This window comes from Trichosurus vulpecula, chromosome 2 (assembly GCF_011100635.1).
Source record: "Trichosurus vulpecula isolate mTriVul1 chromosome 2, mTriVul1.pri, whole genome shotgun sequence".
NCBI lineage: Eukaryota > Metazoa > Chordata > Mammalia > Diprotodontia > Phalangeridae > Trichosurus > Trichosurus vulpecula.
The window spans coordinates 102614965-102637950 of NC_050574.1; the positions used below are offsets into that span (position 1 = coordinate 102614965).

General features: G+C 39.3%; 1 protein-coding gene across 2 annotated transcripts in view; it reads left to right on the forward strand.

The window, feature by feature from the left end:
* RUBCNL (rubicon like autophagy enhancer) overlaps positions 1 to 22986 on the forward strand; it is a 44094-nt gene that overhangs the window by 1876 nt on the left and 19232 nt on the right. For both annotated transcript variants that reach the window (XM_036747935.1, XM_036747936.1), the window contains exons 2-6: positions 2227 to 2330; positions 4692 to 4812; positions 12938 to 13609; positions 18465 to 18547; positions 20756 to 20966. In XM_036747935.1, coding sequence (XP_036603830.1) covers positions 2262 to 2330; positions 4692 to 4812; positions 12938 to 13609; positions 18465 to 18547; positions 20756 to 20966 — 1156 coding nt within the window. In that variant the 5' untranslated portion in view covers positions 2227 to 2261. The remainder of the gene's footprint in view (positions 1 to 2226; positions 2331 to 4691; positions 4813 to 12937; positions 13610 to 18464; positions 18548 to 20755; positions 20967 to 22986) is intronic.

The window sequence follows — 22986 nt, forward strand, 5'->3', positions numbered from 1 at the left end:
ATATTGTACCTGCATAAATCTTAGAATGTTACCTTCCTGACTCAGAGATTGTATCCTTTTGGTTTATTTCTATTTGGTTAATTCCATGCACCCGTCAGGGTTGTTCAGTGCAGTTATGATGAGTCCTGATAGATGGAGAGGTATACTTTATTACTATACCTGTTTGATTTCTATGGCTACTTAAACATATTGGTCTTCCAAAATGGGTTGGAGTTCTTGTTTTCTTACACTGTAAATGGTTGTAGGGGAAGTAACATCAGAGATGGGGCATAGAAGAATGAGAAATTTCCTATTGATATTTGTTGTGAGAAAGGATGGTTGGAAAGTAAAATTAAAAAAAAACCATCTTATTATCTGGGGGCAAAACTTTCCTACCCATTTGAGGCAATGTTATGTTATAGATAGCAGCAATATGGGTGAGTAAGCTCTTATGGACGTGAAATAGATTCTCTACCTACAACATAGGAAAGTTTCATTTTATCACATGCAGTTTGTATTAAATCTCAGAAGGCAAACCCCGTCAAAAAAAATTCTCACTATATATTTAACAATTTGTGAGCTTAGGTGGTTTATTTGTAATGATTGTTTTTATCTGGAAATCACAAAAGGGCTTTTAAAGAGGCACAGGGTATAGGGAAATGATTTCCTGCACTTGCAGACAGAAGAGCTTGGGGTGCTTTCTAACCAATCGCTAAATCTCTCTAAGCTTCAGTTTCTTAATCTAAAATGACAAGGATGGTAATGGTGCTTGTAATATTTCCAGGAAAACATACTATGAAAATGTAATTAATGACAGGTATGTGCTAGAGCTAGCTCTAACCAGCTTACAAGAACTGGTGGCTGAATTTCCCCTGTGAATATTTACACCTCAGAAATTGGCAGTGGCTAGAAATCAGGGCTTGATTCATTGTTTGATGGTTGTCTAGATGTAATAAAGTATTAATAATGCAGATTAAACTTGAAAGAGTGTGTGCATATATTTTTTTTTCTTCCAGAGAGCCTAGTTGCTAAACATTTACCAGCACACCCTATTACTCTATAGACATTGACCTCAGCAGGAGTTTGATAGAAAGCTCAAGGAATAAAGCTATCACCAGACTAGAGGTCTAGGGACTGTAGGATAATAACATAATATATAAAATAATATAACTAGCATTTATATAGCAATTATATAGCAATTTGAGCCTCACCACATCTCTGCCAGATAGTATTATGAGAATTGACCTTTTCTCTCCAGCACTCATATAAGCTTCCTGAAGGGTGCTTTCCCATTGTAATGAAAGCTACTTCCCACAATGGACAGATATCAGTCGAGGGGTAGGGAAATAAGACTCAGGTTTTCTGAGTTGTGGTGTCCCACTTTGAATCTATGATGTCTATCATTTGAGCTTCTGCGTTCTGTTTGATTCCTCCTTGGGGAGAGTGGCATAATGGACCGTACCCTGGCTAGATTTCAATCCCACCTCTGACACTTGCTGTGCGGCAAGTCTCTTAACCTCACTGAGCCTTAGTTTCCTCATCTGTAAAAAGGGAATAAGAATGTCAACCTCGAAGAGCTGTTGTGAGGCTGAAATGAGAGTATGTGTAGAGCACATTGCAAAACTCATAATGCTATAATAAATAGAAGCTATGAGCATAGCCAATTATCAAATATTAAATGTTTTTGAATTAATGGCCCAACTGCTTTTATAACTGGACCATTTATTATTGCTAACTCTACTTAATGGAACTTGAAGTTTGTGCTTTGTGGTTAGTGTCTATTGGAATAATATCTTTTAAAAAAGAATTTTTCAGATGGGAAAGAGAAAATTGTAAAATCAAATAGACAGAATGAGTTCTGCCAATGATGTGCTTGACTATTTACTACTGATATTGAAAGGATAAAACAAATGTGCTTATTTTAGATATTATTTTATTCTTAGCTCCAGTTTGATTATGAGATGAAATTTAGACTTCAGAAAAGGATAGCAAGAAAAGTTCAAAATAATGCTGTTGCCTTCCCTCTGAGATTCTTCCTAATTTATTTTGTAGATCTTTTGTTTGTTCATGGCTGTTCCCATGCTGTCTCCCCCTTTAGACTGTGAGCTCCTTAAAGACTGTTTCCTGCCTTCTTTGTATTCCCAGAATTTAGCAAAATGCCTGGCACATAGTAAGTGCTTAATAAATGCTTATTGACTTGACTTGAAAATCACCCACTGGTATCATATTCTATCTAATTGCTTTCAGGTGGTAAAGAGGGAAAAAATCAAGATTTTCCCACTATGTCATCCCTTCAGTCATTACCACTAGCAACCTACAGCCAAGTCACAAACCAACTGAGACCTCCAAGTGTATGTAAACCATTTTCTTCTTCCTCTTTTCTTCATTTATAAATCATTTTCTAATTCTAACTGGTATAGAGGACATTCCCATTTTTTTAAATTTTCTGGTTGATAGGGGTAGTTCCCTGTCCCACCCCACCCCGGCAAAGATATAATTTGATTGTCAGCTTGTTTGAGTTACATTGTCATCTTTTGTCTAGTGTTATGCCAGGCTTGATTTCATGAAATTCTTGCAGGCAGGAAGTAGAAAAGTTTGGAGTCATGTGCTTAAAAAGTTGCATTTTTTCTCTTCTCCCCCCCCCCCCCCCGCTGCACTCAGACCCCAGAAAAAAACATTATTTTGGTAATACGACAGCTTTGCAACATGGACCCTGCTCTTACAAAGAAGGCTCGTGAAACTTTAGTCCTTAAAATCTTAACAAATCATTATTTAATTCAGGATGTCTTTCTTCCATGATGCTCAACAGAAAAAAAAACTTTTTTTCATCAAAGTGCTACTTGGAAAGGCTGCCTATGATATTAAGATTTTTAGGGTTTGTTTTCTTTATGTCAAGTTTCCATTTTCTTAAACATTTTCCTCAGTAAGAGTTTTTGCTCTCACTTCCCTCCACCTCTTTGTCATCGCCACTAACAAACTAAGAAGTTTAGTGACGTTTTTTTTGTAGTTTGGAAAGCATTTTGATAGGTTTTTGGCATATTCTTCATCACATTGTGCTGGTTAGAGATAAGAGAAAGTAATGAGGGCAGAAGGGGAAATGTTAGAGGGTTTCGATCTGCTTATTATCTTCCTGAAGGCTCCGAGGGCCCCTGAGCTGCACCTTCTTTCTCTCCCCACCCCACCCAAGCCTAGCCCCTCTAAAGTAGTAGTCTTTATTGGTTTAATTTCGATGGTTAGCTCCTTTTTCTTTGTAACTAAGTTGGATGAAAAGAGTTTCCAACCTGTCCTGGAGACACAAGAAAATCTGTTTCCTTTCCTTCTTTGCAGAAGCGAGGTTCTGGATCCAGAATTTAGACATAGCATCATATACAGTTGACAGGTTAGCTAGTTTGCTGAACTGCTTTTTTCCTCCCCATGTCTGTTGAAAAAGGTAGATGGCTTATTGGGTAGGGAAGTGGTCATTTTGGAAATGCAGGTGATAGATGAACAAGAGATATCAACATAGTTGTTTTTTTTTTTTAAAGTTTTTACACTTGCATCTCATAAATATAAAAATGTTGCTGAAAATATTCTGGAGAAAGTTGTACCAGGTGTGAAAAATAACTTCAAATTTTCCAAATGTTTTCCTCACAACACCCTGTGAGGGAGATTGAGGTAGATTCATAGTGAAGAAACTATCATTCTCATTTTTCAGACGAGGAACTTGAAGCTTGGAGAGGAACAAAACCACATTTTTTTTCATTGCTAGTTGTAGTCCATTGCCACACATTCAACACACCATGTATGAGGGTAATGAAGAGAGCGCCTCCACTCAGCTAATTTCCACTTCTCAAAACTTAAGTGCAACCGTGAAATTTCAACAAATCTACTATACAAAACACTCAATGTCTGTTTCTACCCAGAACGTCTATTCAACATCAATGCACATTGTCTGTGGGCCAAATTCTTTTATTGGCAATCTGAGTGACTTATCTGTATACTCTGAACAGAAATGAATTAAGTATGACTTTGTCTCACAGGAACCTGTGTGTTCAAACAATCTTTGTTTCAGGAGTCATATGCAAGTTCCTGCTACTGTTCTCACCTTAATCCAGACTGATATAGTGAATGAGAAAAAGGAATTTCTTGTTTTTCCTTCTGAAAAGCTCATGAACAGTTTGTATTTCCCGAGGAAATAAAATGTTATTTGAATGTGGATTTACACTTCTGAAATTCAGAGTACATTGAGGCTTTTATTAATTGTTCAGCCTCTGCTTGAAGGCTAGTTTACTCAATTATAACCCCCGGTAGAAGCATTACCTTACAATGATGTCTTTGGGTTTAATAAAAACAGCAACAACAACCACAAAAACCAAACAACACTGAGTGTTCCCTGTGATATAATTCCCTAATCTTCTGGGCATCCATCGCTAGGATCCCTTCTAGCGCTATGTGATATCCTAAATAACTATGTATTCTCTGATACTTTTTTTTGGCAAATTTTCTCCCAGTTCTACCAAACTATAGATTATGGGTTGTAGTCTCTTCTTTCTTTCTTTCTTTCTTTCTATCTATCTATCTATCTATCTATCTGTCTGTCTGTCTGTCTGTCTATCTATCTATCTATCTATCTATCTGTCTATCTGTCTGTCTGTCTGTCTATCTATCTGTCTGTCTGTCTGTCTATCTTTCTATCTAGCTATCATTCTCTTTTCAATTTCCTATCCTTACAGTTGATAAGCAGAAGCCAACTAATGTGTATGGACTCGGTGAATTTAGGATGTACTCCTCCATCTTATACCTCACCAAGGATCAGCTGTCCTGCTCCAGGGCCTCAGGTCTTCCTTCACTCAGGTATGAAACTTCCCATGTTCCGGTTTGCCCATGTCCACACCTGACTTCAGATATTGTCTAGCTGTGTGACCCTGAGCAAATCACTTAACCTCTGCCTACCTCAGTTTGGTCAATCGTAAAATGGAGATAATAATATCTACTTCACAGGATTATTGGGAGGAGCAAATGAGGTAACATTCATGACTGAGCATAGTGTCTGGCACATGGTAGAGAATGCTTATTTCCTCCCTCTTCCCTCTTGCCATGACTAGTCCCATGAACCTAAAGCTGTTGGTCCAGCCTAGGAATGCTCCCTTTAGTTAGGAAAAGGCAGACTATCCTCATTGCCCCTCCCCCTCTTTAGAAGCTGACGTCTATTCTGAGGCACTTAACCAGCTTTTGAAACTTGATTCATACTTTACCTTTACTTACTGGTGGTTGGGAGAACACTGTGTATGATATCAGTGATCTCATCAATTTTGCAATGCTATATGCCATGTTGGGGAAGGAAACTAGCACCATCTTTTAAAAATTAGAAGGGCTTGAAGGAATTCTGTATGGAGCATTCTTGGTTATTGAAATAACTTAATATCAGGGCAGCTCGCTGATATAGTGGATAGAGAGCTGGCCCTGGAATCAGGAGGACCTGATTTCAAATCAGACTTCAGACACTTGACACTTACTAGCTGTGTGACCCTGGCCAAATCTCTTACCCCAAATGCCTCGCCCCACCAAAAAAAAAAAGAAAAGAAAAGAAAGAGAAGAAATAACGGTATCTTGGATTTTTCTCATATTTTTATCTTTATAATGTATTTCTTAACTTTTAACTCTCCCATATTTTTAAAATTTAAAAACAAACAAAAACCCCTTTCCTTTATGTTATTAAAACTGTCTCTTCATTGAGTGTTCCACTTTCTGTTTCAGACATCTCTGCTAGTACATCCTGGATATTCTTTACTTCTCCTTCCTTGCCTATTTTCTCTGCTTCATCCATTTATTTCGTTTCGTCTTTCATTTGGTTATTCCATTGCTTCTTGAGGCAGTGTGGTTTAGGGGATAGAGCACTGCACATGAAGGTGGTGGAGACATGAGTGAGTCGTATCTCTGACACTTACTAGCTGTGTGACTGTGGGAAAGTCACTTAACCTCTCTTAACCTTTGTTTCTTCATCCATAGAACAATAGTATCTAACCTTGCAGGATTATTTTAAGGATTGAAGTAATTCGTAAACCACTGAGAATTGCATCAATCTCAGCTATTATAATTAGATGCTATTTTTCTGTGTCTTCTCCTATGCTGTGCTTTATACCCACAGCAGCTTCTTTCACATCTCAACAATGGTCATTCTTCTTTCATCCAAGGAGTCCCTGAAATCCCAGATCATCTCTCTTGCCTTATTGAATAAATGGGAGGAAGTGGCAACTTTGTCACATCACATATCATCCACAAATGAAACTCTAGCAACCTTTTCAACCTCAAGTACATTTGTCCTTGTGTACGAAGTAGATATGGAGTTTGATTAATTTTTGGATTTGTTATATACCTTATTCGGTTGTCTGGTCACTTTCTCCTCATCTACAGCAATGTTATCTTAGGTATCCATCTTCTAAATTCTTGGGACCAATGTGTTTGACTATTATGCAGTGCTCTGTATAAAGTTAAGATAAAAGATTAACTTTCCATTCTGTGTGTCTCAGGAAAACATTTAAGGTTTTATTTTGGTGTATGACATCCAAAAGTTCGAATGCTGGCCACACGTTAACTAACCTTTGACATTTCTGGATCTCCCCCCGGTTTTTCATGGTTACTCTATTTCTGTCTGCTGGCTTTCATCATCTCCTCTCTGACAGCAGACTGTTGAAACAAAAGTCATTTTAGAACTGAAGAGAACAGTGCCTAGTCATTGTCTTAGCTAGGTTAACGGTATTTCCTTCCTAGTGTTTATGTTTTGGGAACAAATAGGGTAATATTTTGTAAAGTGTGGCAACTTTATGCAAAATATAAGAAGCTACAGTAAGTGGCTGCTGCCTTTGGGAGACAGTTTGTAAAGGAGAAGAATCTCACTGGGGGTTTTAAGGTTTTTTCCCCAAATGAGAGAGTTCCTAACCAATTCACTGGATTCAAGAGTCGTTTCAGGTTGTGACCTCTGATACTATTGAGGATGCCATCCTTTCTATTACCTTAAATACTGTGATATCCAGTCCTTTTGAGTAACCTGAGAGAGCGAGCCCTATTTCCTGTTAGCTCTGATCTCCCTGGTCATGATATTCACATCAAGAGTTAGTGATTTTATCAGTGTATGTATATCCTCTCACTAATACCAGTCAAAAGCCCTCCTGGTCTTGGTAGATGGGTTTAGCGAGTAGCTTTGGCTAAAAATAATCCCCTAGAGGTCAGCTCTTTGGTGATTTCACTACTCTCAGCTTAGTTAAGCTATTCTTGGCCAACAGACAACTGGATTTGTACTTGAAGACCTCACTTGTGATTTTATTAGTACAGGGAGCTCCCAAAAAGGTTTTTTGTTGTTCAGGGGTTTTCAGTCATGTCCAGCTTTTCATGACCCCATTTGGGGTTTTCTTGGCAAAGATACTGAAGTAGCTTGCCGTTTCCTTCTCCAGATCATTTTATAGATGAGGAAAGTGAGGCAAACAAGGTTAAGTGATTTGCCCAGGGTCACACAGCTAGTCAGTGTCTGAGACTGGATTTAAACTCAGGAAGATGAGTCTTTTGAGTCCATGCCCAGTGCTCTATTCACTGCACCACCTAGCTTCCTGCCCAAAGAAATAATATCTAATAATGAAGATAAGCAATTGATATTCTTGGAGAATCTCCTACCAGACCTTTACTAGCTATGTGCTTCCAGGAGACTTCCAGGAGGAAAAAGCAAATGAAAATTTAAGCCAGAATTCTAGGATTACATTCTCCCTTGTTGCTTATACTGCCAAAGAGCATGTAAGTGTATTGGCAATCAAAATGGGCTTTTAGCACTTAATTCAACCAAGTGCCCTTGAAGAGTTTGGCCTTTATTTCCTTGATGACCTCCTTGCCTCAAGGGAAAGCCTAGTTTACATGGGTTTGAGTGACATGCTTGTGACATCAGAGGCTTTTAGACCACATGGGTTTAAGTCGCATTTTTGTGATGATTTTAGGTCACATGGGTGAGTCGCATATGTGACTCACCCTTGACCCTGAAAAAGATATAAAACCAGAGGTTGGCTTTCTCTTTTTCTCAGCTCTGACCAACAGCAGGAGTGCTGCGTGACTCTGGGCCAGCCATTGTTATGAGCTCCCTGGCTGAACTCAGATGTTGGTAACTATGAATTGTATTTGGTCTGTCTGTGTCTATCTGGTGGGGATAGAAAGTTTAAATGAGACATGCTTCCTTCCCTTACGGAGCTTATGGTTGGTGGATTGAGATACCAACAAAGATACAGTACGCTATTTCATGGAAAACGTATTAGGGCGTTATAAGCAAAGTATTCAGTGAGATTTTGGAGGGAAGGTTATTACTAAGGAGGAATCAGGAAAGGCTGGCAGAAGGAGGTGTCATTTGAATTGAGCTTTAAAGGATGGATAGGAATTCAAAGGATCATAGGATTTGGAGTTGAAAGGGACCTTGGAGATCATCTAATGAGTCTAATACTTTCATTTTACAGATGAGGAAACTGAGACCCAAGAGGTGAAGTGACTTGTCCATGGCTGTATAGTAGCAGAATTGGGATTTGAATCCAATAATTTTAATAATTAAAAAGAGAGAAATACAACAGGTGACAGTAGTAGACAATTCTATTCATGTTTGGGGAAGATACAGCATTGTCTAGTTTGGCTGGAGTATAAAATATACACAAGGTGATAACATGAGATAAGGTTGGAAGAGTACATTGGTTCCAGTTTGTGGAAGGCCTTGAATGCCAGGCATATTTGGAAGAGGTAGGCAATTGGGAGTCCCTGATGATTTCTGAATAGAAGAGTGATATGACCAGGCTTATTTGTAGCAAAGATTAGTCTGGCAGAGTTTTGCGAAGGTCAAATTGGAGGGGGCAGAGGAAGTGGAATGTGGAAAACTTGCATGGGTAGGCCTTGTGTTTGAAGAAGAAGTCACAATGAAAACTTGTTTCTTTTCATCTTTGGCCCAAAAGTATCCCATGGAGTACTTGGTATTCTACGAAGAAGTATTGTATGCATTTCTTTTCTAGAAAAGCCTGTAATACCCACTGTAATTAGATGTGCAGTGAGAGAAACATTTTGAAGGCCCAACAGGAACCCAATCAGTGAAACAAAATCATGCCTTGTAAATAAATTATATATATTTTGGAATCCTTTGATTTTCAGCAACTTGTTCTCCTGGTTTCCTGAGTAGTGGCAGTGTCTACACAATCCACAGTGAAGTCGAGCTCTGGCAAGTACCAGTTATTAACTGGGTCAGAGTATGTAGCCATTGGCAAACTCCAGCAAAACTCCTGTTTATCTGGTGCTTGGACTGTTTTGCCAATAGGAAAACTCTTGCAGAACCCACTCCCTTGACTTATCCTTTCTTCCCCAGTGTTACATTTGAACTTGGCTGAATTCAGATCAGCAAGTGAAGTCAAATTGTTATCATGACAGGTCTGTTAGGAATCAGGTAAACAATTAGCAGGAAAGCTATGTGGAACAGTGGATGAAGCACTGGCCCTGATGTCAGGAACACTCATCTTCCTGAGTTCAAATCCCACTTCAAACACCCTGGGCAAGTCACTTAATGTTTGCCTCAGTTTCCTCATCTGTAAAATGAGCTGGAGAAGAAAATGCCAAACCAGTCCAATATCTTTGCCAAGAAAACCCCAAATGGGGTCACAAAGAATCAGACATGACTGAAAACTGACTGAATGACAACAACCTCTGAATCCAATCAAAAACCTTTTAATCCAACTTGGGTGTTCCTCTGATCTCACTTGAGAGGGGTGGCTAATTAGGAAGGAATGATATTTGAGGGGAAGGTGATGTTTAAGTTAATGTTCCCAAGCATAAGGGCTGGATATGATTTGCTGAAGCAGACTGGGAGTCAGTCATGAATGAAACAACTCAACAGCAACAATCAATAAACACAATCGATCTGTTGGTGTTATCGTATCTTTCAAGATGGACAAATAGAAAAGAGGGAGAGCTAACTTCAGAAAAGTCCTCGGAAGCAGGTCTGAATGACAGCAAAAAACCAACCATTCCCCCAAATGGATTTACAATGGATTTTGCGCATTCCTCTTTGCAGAGCTTTTTAGCTCTTCCTAGCCCCTTTCCAAGTGTACAATTTAAAAAACTGACAAACCAGCAATGTGGTAATGACTTTAAATCATGGGATCATAGGATTTAGAGTTGAAAAGGAACCTTAGAGGTCATCTAGTACAACTCCTCTGTGTTACATATGTGGAAACTGGGGCCCAGTAAAGGTGATTGGAGCCAACTGAAGAAGTAAAAGCAGACCTGTGAAAGCAAGCCCTGCCCTTAGCATATCCTCTCTAAATGGCGCCCCTGATTGTTACCAGCAACCATTGTCTGATGGGTACATAGCTTCGAGGTCTGAGGCCCCTGGTTTGATATATTGGTCAGAGCCACAGAATGACCATGTCACCACTTCATTCCATTAATGGGAATCATCTCAGTAGTAGGCTATAGGTAAAACATCTCTGACCAGTTTAGGAAGGGCAAGCTCATGGGCTTCTTTTGAGTGTGTGTGGTATGTATGTGTGTGTGTGTGTGTGTGTGTGTGTGTGTGTGTGTGTGTGTGTGAGTGAGTGTGAGTGACAGAGAGAGAGAGAGAGAGAGAGAGACAGAGAGAGAGACAGAGAGAGAGAGAGAGAGAGAGAGAGAGAGAGAGAGAGAGAGAGCGAGCGCACACTCATCTTGGTTCGATAATCTTTTGGAGCCTGAATAAGTTGGTCCACTAATGAAGGTTAGATTCACTTTGAAGCAGTCTGACAGTAGAATTGTTTGGTGCCACAAAGATCTCTTTTCTATAGTGCTTGTCCTTTTTTTTTAAATAATAGAAACATTGGCAAGTTTAACTTAGTTACAATCCTAGTTGTGGTCATGAGAAAAATGTCCTTTACCCTATATTTGTATTAATTTAAATGAATGTTGCTATGCACTGAATACTGGTTCTCTGTTAGTGGGGATTTTTCCACTTTCCTGCTGATAGCCTATTTCCACACTGCTTTGTGGACATGGATAGAGTGAATTCTGATGAATCAAGGATGCTATATAACAGACGTGTCCATAGATGCCCATCCAATTAGCAGTCATTCTCATTAACCTTTTCTGGAGACAGCTTCCATCCCAAGACTTCCCTGAACTCTTCTCCACCATGCTATGTTATTCTGGACCCTGACCTCCCATTATTAAGAACTGATATTAAATTAAAGTGATGAGGGCTGTGTCAATGTTCTTGCTCCAGTGACAGGACCTATAGCTGAAATGAGAGCTGAGGATGGGAAGGCCATTACAGATATGGGCCAGAGTATCCAGAACCCAGAATTGGTCTTTTGCAGAGGGTTATTTTTGCTGAGATATGAGTTGGACAAGATGATTTGTGAGGTCCCCTTCAACTTTAGGATTATGCAATTCTTTTATCAGGGGAAAAAAGAAAAAGAAAAATGACTTTAAAGTGCTTACCATCTCAGATCACCATTAGAAATGTGAGGAAAACTAAGACTAGATTTTATTAACAGTATTTCATTTTGTTTAAAAATAGTTATAACTGAAGGAATACAGCTGTTTAAGGGCCGTTGGGCAATGGCATAGCAGATGGAGCATTGAGCCTAACATCTGGAAGCCCTGGGCCACTAAGCTGCCCAGTTTCACTTTGCTACCTCAAGTTTCTGTTTTGCTATCATTATCATTATAGGCTTACAAAGCAAATTCCTAATTATAACCCCATGAGGTAGGGGAGGCAGGGATTATCACCCATTTTCCAGATCAGGAAACTGAGTTTCAGAGGTGGAGTGGTTTGCCCGTGGTCACACAGCCAGTAATTCCTAGAGTTGGGACTTAAACCCAGGTCCCCTAACTCCCATCTCTTGTTCCTTTTCACCACACCTGTTATGTAAACCCCCCCCCAAAAAATTCAGCACAATCCTTGTATCTCTGTAAAGTTTTGAAACAAAATTTGGATATAACAGCAATTTTTATGTCTGGCCAAGCTCTTTAAAATATGATCCTCAATCTCATATAATTCAAAGTTTGCCAAGAAGTCAATCTTGGCCTCATTTTACTGAAAAGGAAATGGGAGGTACAAGCTCATGATTTTATCTTCAGGCAGTCCCTTCCAGTAAATAGAGCAAAGGCCTTGGCTCGGGTCAGTGGTATGTTAAAGGGTAGTGAACTCTGTGTCATGGTTTGTATTTTCTTGTGGTATCTAAAAATGGGCTTTGAAGGGAGTAGGCCATCAAGATTGTTGTGGGATAAAGGTATGTCTAAGGATTTTTTACTCTTTCAGCACGCAGGTTTTTGTTTCTAGCCTTTCACCTACTTCTTTTTTAAATTTGGTGTTTGATTTTCCCCAGTTGCATGTAAAAACCATTTTAACATTGATTTGTAAAATTTTGAGTTCCAAATTCTCTCCCTTCCTCCCTCTCTACACCCCCTCTGCCCCCATTGAGAAGGCAAGCAATTAGATATAGGTTGTACATATGTAGTCATGCAAAACACTTCCATGACAGTCATGTTGCTTTCACCTACCTCTTGCTGCTAAAGCTAAATCTTTTACAGCAAGCATGATTGCCATAGGATTAGAGCTAGAAAAGACCAACACAATTGTCCAATCCCATCATTCAAAAAACATAAGTCCAATGGAAGTTAAGTGACCTGTCCAAGGTCACACAGATAATAAGGGATACTAGTCTGTCCTTTGACTCCAAATCTAGGCCTCTTTTCACCAAACCATGGCATATATTCAGGCTTATAAATCAAGGAATCAATCAACAAGCATTCATTAAGGTACCTACTGTGTGCCTATTATGTGCTAGGTGGCTGGGGATACAGAAACAAACAAGAATGAGCTTCTATTTTAAGGTAGAAATTCTAGATTTGAACAGGTGCTTTTTAAAAGCACAATTTAAATGTGTTTGATGTTTACCTGTAATGTTTCTCAGAAATCCATTATCTCTTTCTACAGATCAACTCTCCAGGCCATTAGTAGCTGGACATGACAGGAGTACTAGGTCCCATCCAAATGGTATGGAAGCCATCAGAGAAATCTTCCTGTCTGTTTTGAACTTGTCGAGGCCTGGAAAGATGGTGTCCCAAGCTGCCGGACGGCAAGAGTTTGCTGTGGATTCCTGGAAGGGGAGCAGTGATGAGTCTGAAGACACAGGGGAGGGATGCAGCCCATCTCACACTCCTCTTCCTCTTAGCCAAGTTGATATTAGGTCCGCGAGGCACAAGGCCGCCTGGATTAACTTACCACAGTGTGCGGTACCTGCAGAGGGACAGGCCCAGTTGCCAGATTCGTCCACCCCTGTACCAGTGCATGAGAGCAACAAGGCCCATTTCATAACCAGCCACAGACCCTTTCCCTTGGGATGTTCGCCTACTCCTCCTGGGGACTCCCTCACGGCAACCCTATTGCTGGGAGATAGTACTGCTACAGAGGGCAGCTCCCTAAATTGTTCAGAAGAAATGGATACATGCTTATCTCTGTCTTCATCAGAACAGCATGTTATGGTTCCAGAGAGCCTGTCTCCATCAGCCATCTTAACAAGGTCTAAAATTCCAGCCCGCTCCCAAGTTCTTGTGAACAGCAGTACTTCCCACTGGCCCCTAAAGCTGATGACCCCTATTGAAGAAGGTATTGTTGGCTAATTATATCTGTTCACTTAAATGATTTTCCTTGGTTATATCTAAATCTTGGCTTTTGTTGTCTTTTACTCATTTAATTGTGTCTAACTCTTCATCACTCTGTGGTACCATAGTGTGCATACAGTTTTCTTGGCAAAGATATTGGAGTTGTTTGTCATTTTCTTTTTGGGTAGATTAAGGCAAACAGAGATTAAGGAACTTGCCCAGGAGTACACAGCTAGTGTCTGAGGCTGAACTCAGGTATCCCTGACTCCAAGCCCAATGCTCTACCCACTGAGCCACCCAGCTCATGGCTTGGTGTTTATATCAATGATTACTAAGTGCCTACTGTGTGCCTTATATTGGCCTTAAGCACAAGGGGTAAAGAAAGAAAACCAAGCAAAATAAGACAACTAAATTCCCTGCTCTTAAGGCACTTACATATAAGTATAAACAGAACATGTATAAAATGATTGCATAGTAATTAAAATGGAGATTTCATAGCAGGAGATAAGGTGGCTGATTTTTCCTTTTGGCTAAAAAACAAATTATTAGCCCATTTAGCAACTTTTGGGTCTTCATCCTGAGTGGATTTGTGATTAAGGAACAGCCTTTCTACTGATTCACCTTTTAAAAACTGACAGGGGCAGTTATTTAACAAGCATTTACTATGTGCCAGGAACTGTGCTAAATGCTGAGAATACAAACACAAGCAACGCAAGCGTAAAAAAGATATTTAGTGAGTAATAATAGCTGAGAGGCTAATAGAGGCCTCTGGGTCTGAGTCCAGCCTTGGACCTCTCTGTGATCCTAGACAAGCCAGTTCTTGGTGCCCCTGGGCAACTAAGACCAGAGGTTTTTAAGTATTTCTGTATGATGATCCCCTTTGGCAGTCTTGGTGAAGCCTACAGAAGCCTTTTTAGAACAATGTCTTTAAATGTGTGCACTAAATTACGTAGGATCATATAGGAAACTAATTCTATTGAAATGAAGTTAAGAAATGTTAAAAATTTCATCAGCCTCGGGTTAAGAACCCTGTTCTAAGATTATAAGTAGCAGGGAGATACAGATCTTCAATAGATGAGGAAGTTCCTCATTAAGAGCTTCCCAGGACCAATGAAATCAGAGGTTTGGCAAAAAAGAAAAAGTACCTGTGCACGCGCGCACACACACACACACATTATCTCAAATGTCTTAGTGCTGTTTTAAGCTTTTGTAACATATATACACACATATGTATATATACATATATATACACACACATACTATCCCAATGTCTATATATCTATCTAGATCAGATATCCATATATATAAAAAACTCACACATATATTGTTCCACATGTATGTTTATACACATATGTATTTATGTCCCATGTCTATATGACATATATGTGTGTGTATGTCCCAGCTGGTTTTTTATGGCACCTTAAAATATTTGAAACCTTTAACAACCCTGTGAGGTAGGTTACAACAAATATTATCCTCCCCGTTCTACAGAAGAGGAAATTGAAGGAAGTTAAGTAACTTGTTCATGGCCACAAAACTATTAAATGTTAGAGGCCAGAGTTAAACCCATTTCTAGCATTCAATCCCCTATGCCATATTGTTTTTTAACCTCTAATTATCTAGCAGCATTGTACCCGGAATTGTGGAGGCATTAAAAAAGTATAAAACATATGACTTCTCTTCAAGGAACGTAATATCTAGTTATATTTATTTGTGAAAGAGGAACTGGATATATTTCTGTCAGAAAACTTCTCAATAGTGACAAGCAGATGTGTCATCCTAGTGACCCAAGTGTGAGAATTCAGTTCAGTCCAGTTCAATAAACATTGCTGGTACTATGCTAGGCTCCGGGCATACAAAGGCAAAAATGAAAAAATGAAACTTTGCTCTTAAAGAGTTCATGTTCTGCTGGGGGAAGAGGGGAGAACACCACACAAAGAAATAAATGCAAAATATATACACCTTCCTAATCCCTCAGTCTCTGTAGATGAGAGGCGACACATGAATGATACAATTTCGTTTTGTTTTTTTAAACATTTAATTGCATTAGAATTCTTGAGTCTAGGCGAACATTGTCCTTCAAAGAACCCTCTAGGCAGGCTTTCCACTTACTCTGCTGACGCTCTAATTGTTCCAGATGGCTTCTTGTGGAACTGCCTTTGGATCTTATTTATCAGCCATTTGAAAGAATTTACCTTATTTCTTTATAATCAAAACTCATTGTTGACCCTAGATTGGCTTTGTCCGGTGCCAACACCAAGGGCTCTGAAGCCATTTCCAAAGGAGGAGTTATATATGTCTTGAGCAGTATTTCTAAGCAATTAATGCAGTATTAGAATAAATTAATAAGCTCCTCAGTTGACTGACTACTTGTGAAAGTGCTTTGATAATTTCAAAGTGATGTGCAAAGCTGAGAGCTGCCTTCATTATCATTATTATTCTTATTTTTTAAAGGAGATAACCCTCATGTGAATATACATATTCTTGCATGCTTTTAAAAATACATTTTTACTGATTTTTTTATGTTACCTTCCTCCTATATCCTACCCTTTTAAAGAATCATACTATATAACAAAGACAAAAAAAAAGAGGAAGAAGAGAAAACTCGATTAAACCAATTAATACACCAAAAAAATTGACAATATCTGTAATGTTCCACAGCTGTGGATGCTGCCAGGTCCCCTCAAAAGGACTAGAGGAGGTGTTCTCTTATATCTCCTTTTTGGGGCCATGCTTGTTCTTTGTAATTTTGCAACAGTCATTTTTAATTGTTTTCTGGTTGCTCTTTCTATTTTCATTGCTGTAGTCATGGTATATATCATTTTCTTGATTCTACATACGTCACTCTGCCTCCATTCATATAAGTCATCTGATGCTTCTCTGTTTTCATCCTATTTATTATTTCTTCCAGCAGAGTAGTATTACATAACCACAGAGTAGTAGTATATTCATGTACAATTTGTTTAGCCATATTCCAATTGATGGGCCTCTATATCCAGTTATTTGGGTGCATGTGGGAACTTTCGTTTTGTCACTGATTTCCTTTTATTTTTAAAGTCAGTATCATTATTTTAAAGTGTTATCTGAGAGCCTTCATTCACAGCGGCCACTTTTCAAAAACTTATTTTTCTTATTTGATTTAAAACAATTCTAAAACCTGAAATAAGGAAGCAGGAAAATTCCCTTGAGCCACAATGAATGAAGTTTATTTGCTGTATTTGTGACATGTGGTAGAGCTCTCATGGCAGAATGGCATATAAAGATATGTGTTTGATTTGCAGAAAAGAGGAAACAGCCAGTTCTGCAGGTATTTGTGGTTGGCTCATGATTAACTGAGCCTCCTGGCATTATTTATTGAGTCTTTTCTCATCTGTCTTGAACTTTTTCAGTTTTGAAGAGTGACTTTTAAGTTTGGTGGTCGTCAGATGATGATTGATCACTAATGAAAATGCGAACTTATCACTGTAGGAGAAGGAAAGGGATGGAGGAGGCCTTGTCCCCCACTTACACACTATGAAATGGAAGGAATTCTTTCTTTCAGTCTAACTTATAAAATCTGCAATGGATTACAAATAGCACTGAACTTGGACTGCTGAACTTGGCTTCAAATTTGGATACTGACTCTGACACTTAGTGGGTGACTTCTGAGGTTCCTTCCTGTTCCAGTGAAAGGATGATTTCAAATTTCTTTGTGTGATTTTTAAATCAGCCTATAGCTCAATTTTCTCTCAACTGAGAAATTTCCGACAGGAAGCAGATGCTAGATCCTTCCCTGTCCAGCAGAAGCCTAAGAATCTTTGTTAAAGCCTTATATTAGCCCCTCCCCAAGTGTTTTGAGGTAATTCCCCAACCCCTTTCTGCCATGCTGTAAACATCCTTTCCCAGGACTGGGGTGTTTAATGATCCGCTTGGGAATTTTCTGTTTTCTTTTTTGTCTGCTAGAGATTTGAGGACATTAAATGAGTGACTGTAGCTTTTTGCTCCATGTCCCGTGACAGCTGTAGGGACTTCCTTCTTTCTTGGGTGATGGCAGGACAGGGAGACAAAAAGAATAATACATGTCCCCAGCAACCAGAATATCATACTACTATGCCAAGAGAACCAAATTTCTATTGAAAAACTATGAGAAGCTACAAAATAGCTAACTCCTGTTTCCTTATTAATGATGAATCTGAGTTAAATCATTTCTGTACCTCTGCTTATGTCATTTTTTGTTATCTTTGGAATGGCATAGTAGTGGACAGAGGGCATCATTTGGCCTGCACTAAGTAAACTCTGCCCTCACGTACCTGCTTCCTGCTCTCTTATCTGCTCTTTCCCGGCCACAGGCCCCCAAGTAAATGGTTCTCACATGAAAATCATAGATCTCTTATTGAAGAGCTTAAAATGCTTACTTAAGCACAGGCAGCTTGGGAAATCACATGATAGAAATAAAACAGTGTGTTACATTTGTGGCCCCTGACATTACTCATAATTGTAATTTTAGTTCCTAAAGCTTTCAATGTCAGGAACAGTGTGCTGTAATCAACAGAATGCACTTTCCCCAGGTTTTTCTTGTTTTAGCCTGGGGAAAAGCTATATATGGCTCTCTTTCCAATGGAGTGATTGTATTAAAGCAGCTTTATAATCAGTAGCAGTCGCTAAAAGGATTTTTTTTTAACTAAGGTTGGCCCTGGAACAGAATTGAGAAAAAACACTTCCCTCCCCTCTTTGGCTTTAGAATATTGCACACATGTGTTGGTTGGTTTTGCTGAATTGCAAATTGCCAAACTGATTCTGAATCAGGCTAGCTTGAACAGTATCTTTAAACCTCTCCCTGGGAAAAATCTAAACGGGTGTTTCTAACTTTATGTCGGCAGGTACCATCCCAGCCAGCAGAAAAGCTCTTCCTCTGAATAGCTTCTCACCAGAGACATTGATGCTTCCTGCTGATGTAGAAAAGGTGAAAAGAATCTGCATCTTTTGTTAAACTTGGCTCTCTAGGTTCCTTTAGACTCTACTGCTCTGCCTCCACTGATTCACTTTACATGGGACGTAAGTTCTAGAAATACATTTTGGGTCATATGCATCCATTTGCTGAGTCCTTAAAACACTGTTTTTAAACTCCATGGTCAATGACTCAGTTGAATAATTTAATGTTTCAAAGGATATTGATTTCATCAGTATGGGTACTCTGGCCATCGATATAGATTACTACCCTATCTATGCCTTAGTAGACAGTTTTCACACATTTCTATGTCTTTTTGAACTTCCCCCTCATCTTCTACCCTTGCTCCAAAAACAACAGCAACAGCACCACCAACAACAACCACCTAGGCATAATCCACTGGCTAAATCTCTGAGGATGAGCTTTTCAAAATTTAAGTAGGCTGGACTCTGACAACAGACATAGTCCCTCAATGGGGCTGTGCTTAAAGCCTCTGTGGACCTCGGGCTCTGATGCTATAGCCTCTGTCAACCCAGGGTTGTCTCTCTGCCAGGATGTGGCATCAGAGCAGGACTATGGTATAATGTTAATGGGGAATAAGATCTTCCCTGCCCATTAATAGGCCTCATATGGAGCCCATTAAGGGAAGCTTGCTTGCTTGCAGGAAGGCTTACACACTTTTTGTTAATTTCTTTTTTTTATTTATTTAATACATTTAATTTTTAGCATTCATTTTCACAAGAGTTTGAATTACAAATTTTCTCCCCATTTCTACCCTCCCCTCAACTCCAAGATGGCTTATATTCTGGTTGCCCTATTCCCCAGTCAGCCCTCCCTTCTGTCACCCCACTCCTCTCCCATCCCTTTTTCCCTTCCTTTCTTGTAAGGCAAGATACATTTCTACGCCCCATTGCCTGTGTATCTTATTTTCTAGTGGCATGCAAAAACTTTTTTTTTGTTTTTGAACATCTGTTTTTAAAACTTTGAGTTCCAAATTCTCTCCCCTCTTCCCTTCCCACCCACCCTCCCTAAGAAGTCAAGCAATTCAACATAGGCCGCATGCGTATCATATATATAACCCTTCCACAATACTCGTTATAAAAGACTAACTATATTTTGCTCCTTCCTAACCTATCCCCCTTTATTGAATTTTCTCCCTTGACCCTGTCCCCTTTTGAAAGTATTTGTTTTTGATTACCTCCACCCCCATATGCTCTCCCTTCTATCATCCCCCCCCTTTTTTTATCTTCTTCCTCCTTTTTTCCTGTGGGGTAAGATACCCAATTGAGTATATATGGTATTCTCTCCTCAGGTCAGATCTGATGAGAGCAAGATTCACTCATTCCCCCTCACCTGCCTTCTCTTCTCTTCCTACAGAACTGCTTTTTCTTCCCACTTTCATGCGAGATAATTTACCCCATTGTGTCTCTTCCTATCTTCCTCTCTCAATATATTCCTCTCTCATCCCTTAATTTGATTTTACTTCTTTTAGATATCTTCCCTTCATCTTCAACTCACCCTGTGCCCACTCTCTCTCTCTCTATATATATATACAGATACATATATACATACATACACACTCACATATACATATATATTACATAAACATATATATATATATATGCATATTCCCTTCAGCTACCCTAATACTGAGGTCCTTTTTGTTAATTTCTAATGAGGCACTGAGTCAGGAGGGTTGTGATGCCTTCTGGCTCTGAGCCTATTAGCTGAAAGAGTGTATATTTTGAGAGGTAAGCTTTTTGCTTTGCTCACTTATAAGAAGGATCTTGTAATTTCCTGGTTGTGACTCTGAGTAGCTGTATGTTCAGAGTTCCTTGACTGCTCAGAGGTAAAGGCTCTCTCAATTCATTGGTGGATGTAAAGTATATAGCAGTATTGTTATGATTCAGGCAGTAGAGCCCTGTCTGTTGGTCTTTATTTCTCTTCTCTGTATCTTATGTAACTAAAGAAGATTGTTGACCCCTGAAACACCTATCTTTCCTAGTAAAGCAGATCTAAGAACCTATACTAGCAGCCATCCTGAGAGTGCCAGTGTGGTGGCCATTACATACAATAACAGATTTATTTTGAATAAGCTCAGAGTTCAATTATCTGCCCCTAGTTAAATATACCTGCTTGGAATTTTTTTTAAGGTTTGCTCTCCTTCAATTAGTACATGTGGTTAAGATGTGAGTATTTAAACTCTTCTGTGCTTTTCTGCAGGAGAATGCCCATTTTTATGCCGCAGATATTATCATATCTGTAATGGAAACAATGAAGTATAACCTCCTGAATCAGCAGCCAGGAGAGAGCGGGGAAGGATTGGAAGTGAGTGGCTCCCTTGGAATTGACCAAACTGACTTGGAGAGGGGCTTTTATATACCTGAAAAGCAAAAATCTTCATCTGCTACATCATCTGACAGTGGCTATGAAGGCAAGTTGGTAGAGGGTGGGAGCCCTTAATGATTCCTTCCTACTGCAATATATTTTAAAATCCATGATATAAAATTTCTCAGAAGAGCCAATCACATGTGCTTCTTTATCTCCCAAATTTGTTCCTTAATCCTTTGACAGCTGGCTTTTGTCCATGTCAGTGTACTGAAATGATTCTTTTGAAAATTACCAGTAACCTCAGTGGATAGAGCAACTGGCCCTAAAGTCAGAATGATGTGAGTTCTAATCTGGCCTTCAACACTTACTAGCTGTGTGACCCTGGGCAAATCATTTAAACCCTGATTGCCTCAAAAAAAAACACTGGTAACAACATAATTTTTCAAACCCAGTGGCTTTCTCTCCATGCTTATCTTTGACTTCTCTGAAGCATTTCAAACTGCTGACCCCTCCTCTTTCATGAAATTCTTTTCTCTTTTGGCTGCTGGGATTCTCCCATTATCTCTCTTACTTTCCTTTTCTGTCCCCAGTGACTCTTTTTCCTCCCTCAGTCCTATAAGCATAGTTGTTCCTCAAAGATTTATCCCCAGATGTTTTTAGAACCAGTCAGTCAACAAGCATCTATTAAGTACCTTCAGATGTGCTGGGCAGCCATACAAGGAAGAGAACTCTGGATTCAGGCAGCAGAGAACTTCGTTTACTTCTTGCTTCTGAAGTAAAAATCACTTAATGGAAAAATCACTTAATCTCTTTAAATCTCAATTTCTGCCTCTGTAAAAAGGCACTGACCTCCCAGGGTTGGTGTAAGGATCAAATGAAATAACATATGTAAAAACACTTTATAAACCCTACAGCCCCATACTCATATCAACTATTAATAATAAGGATGGTGATAATAGCATGCAAACCCAGGTTATGACCCTAGCTATATATTGTATAATGTCTCTAGTTTTAGTTTCATCATCTGCATCTGTTAAATGGGGATAATACCCTCCTGCCTCACAGAATTATTGTGAGGAAAATGCTTTGTGTATTTTAGCGTTGAAACTAGTCTGTGCCTTTAAATAAGCACCTCCTAGACCAATTCAGCTCTGAGGCTGTGGGTAGATTGCTTGTCCCTGGCTGTGCTGAGTACCACCCAACACCAACAGGCATTTGAATGATTGCCAAGAACTCTCTGACTTTCAGAGAACTGGTCACCTCATTCTTTGTTGTGGGTGGCTGGCTTCTTCTCTTTAATCTAAGAATATGTATGTAGATCAATCCAGCTTCATGTGGATTTATCCAATTAGGTTTTTTTTATAGCTTCACTCCCATCTTATTGGGAAAAAAAATCCTCTCCTGCTTCTCATTCCCTGCTGTGTGCTTCATTGTTCAACCTCACACTCCTAGCGTATATCCTGTTATGCTATTTAATAGGAATAAACCAGAGGTAAACTAAATGGGAGGTATCAACCATGTGATAGAAATTAACATTAGCTCCCTGAACCCCTGCTCCTATCAAGACAGAAATTGTTTGGGGCATGAAATTTGTCGTTCCCAGTTAGCAGTTGAGTATACGCTCGTACTTCAGGAGTACCCAAAGTTGGCTTTCCCGTTGATTTTGTTGTCATCGGGTCGTTTCAGTTATGTCTGACTCTTTGTGACCCCATTTGGGGTTTTCTTAGCAGAGATGCTGGACTGCTTTGCCATTTCTTTTTCCGGCTCATTTTACGGATGAGGAAACTGAGGCAAACAGGGTTAAGTGACTTGGCCAGAGTCACACAACTAGGAAGTGTCTGAGGCCAGATTTGAACTCATGAAGATGAGTCTTCCTGACTCCAGGCCTGGTACTCTATCTAATGTGCCACCTAGCTGCCCATTCCAATTATAACTTATTTACTATTCCCTCTATTACTATAATTATTACTATTACTTTATTATTATTACTCTTTTCCTTGGCAATCTCATCTACTACCCCAGCTTCAATGATCACTTCTCTGTAGCTTATTCCCCAGACTATATAGCCTCAATCTTTTCCCCCAGGCTCTAGGACTACATTTATTATTATTAATTATACTAAC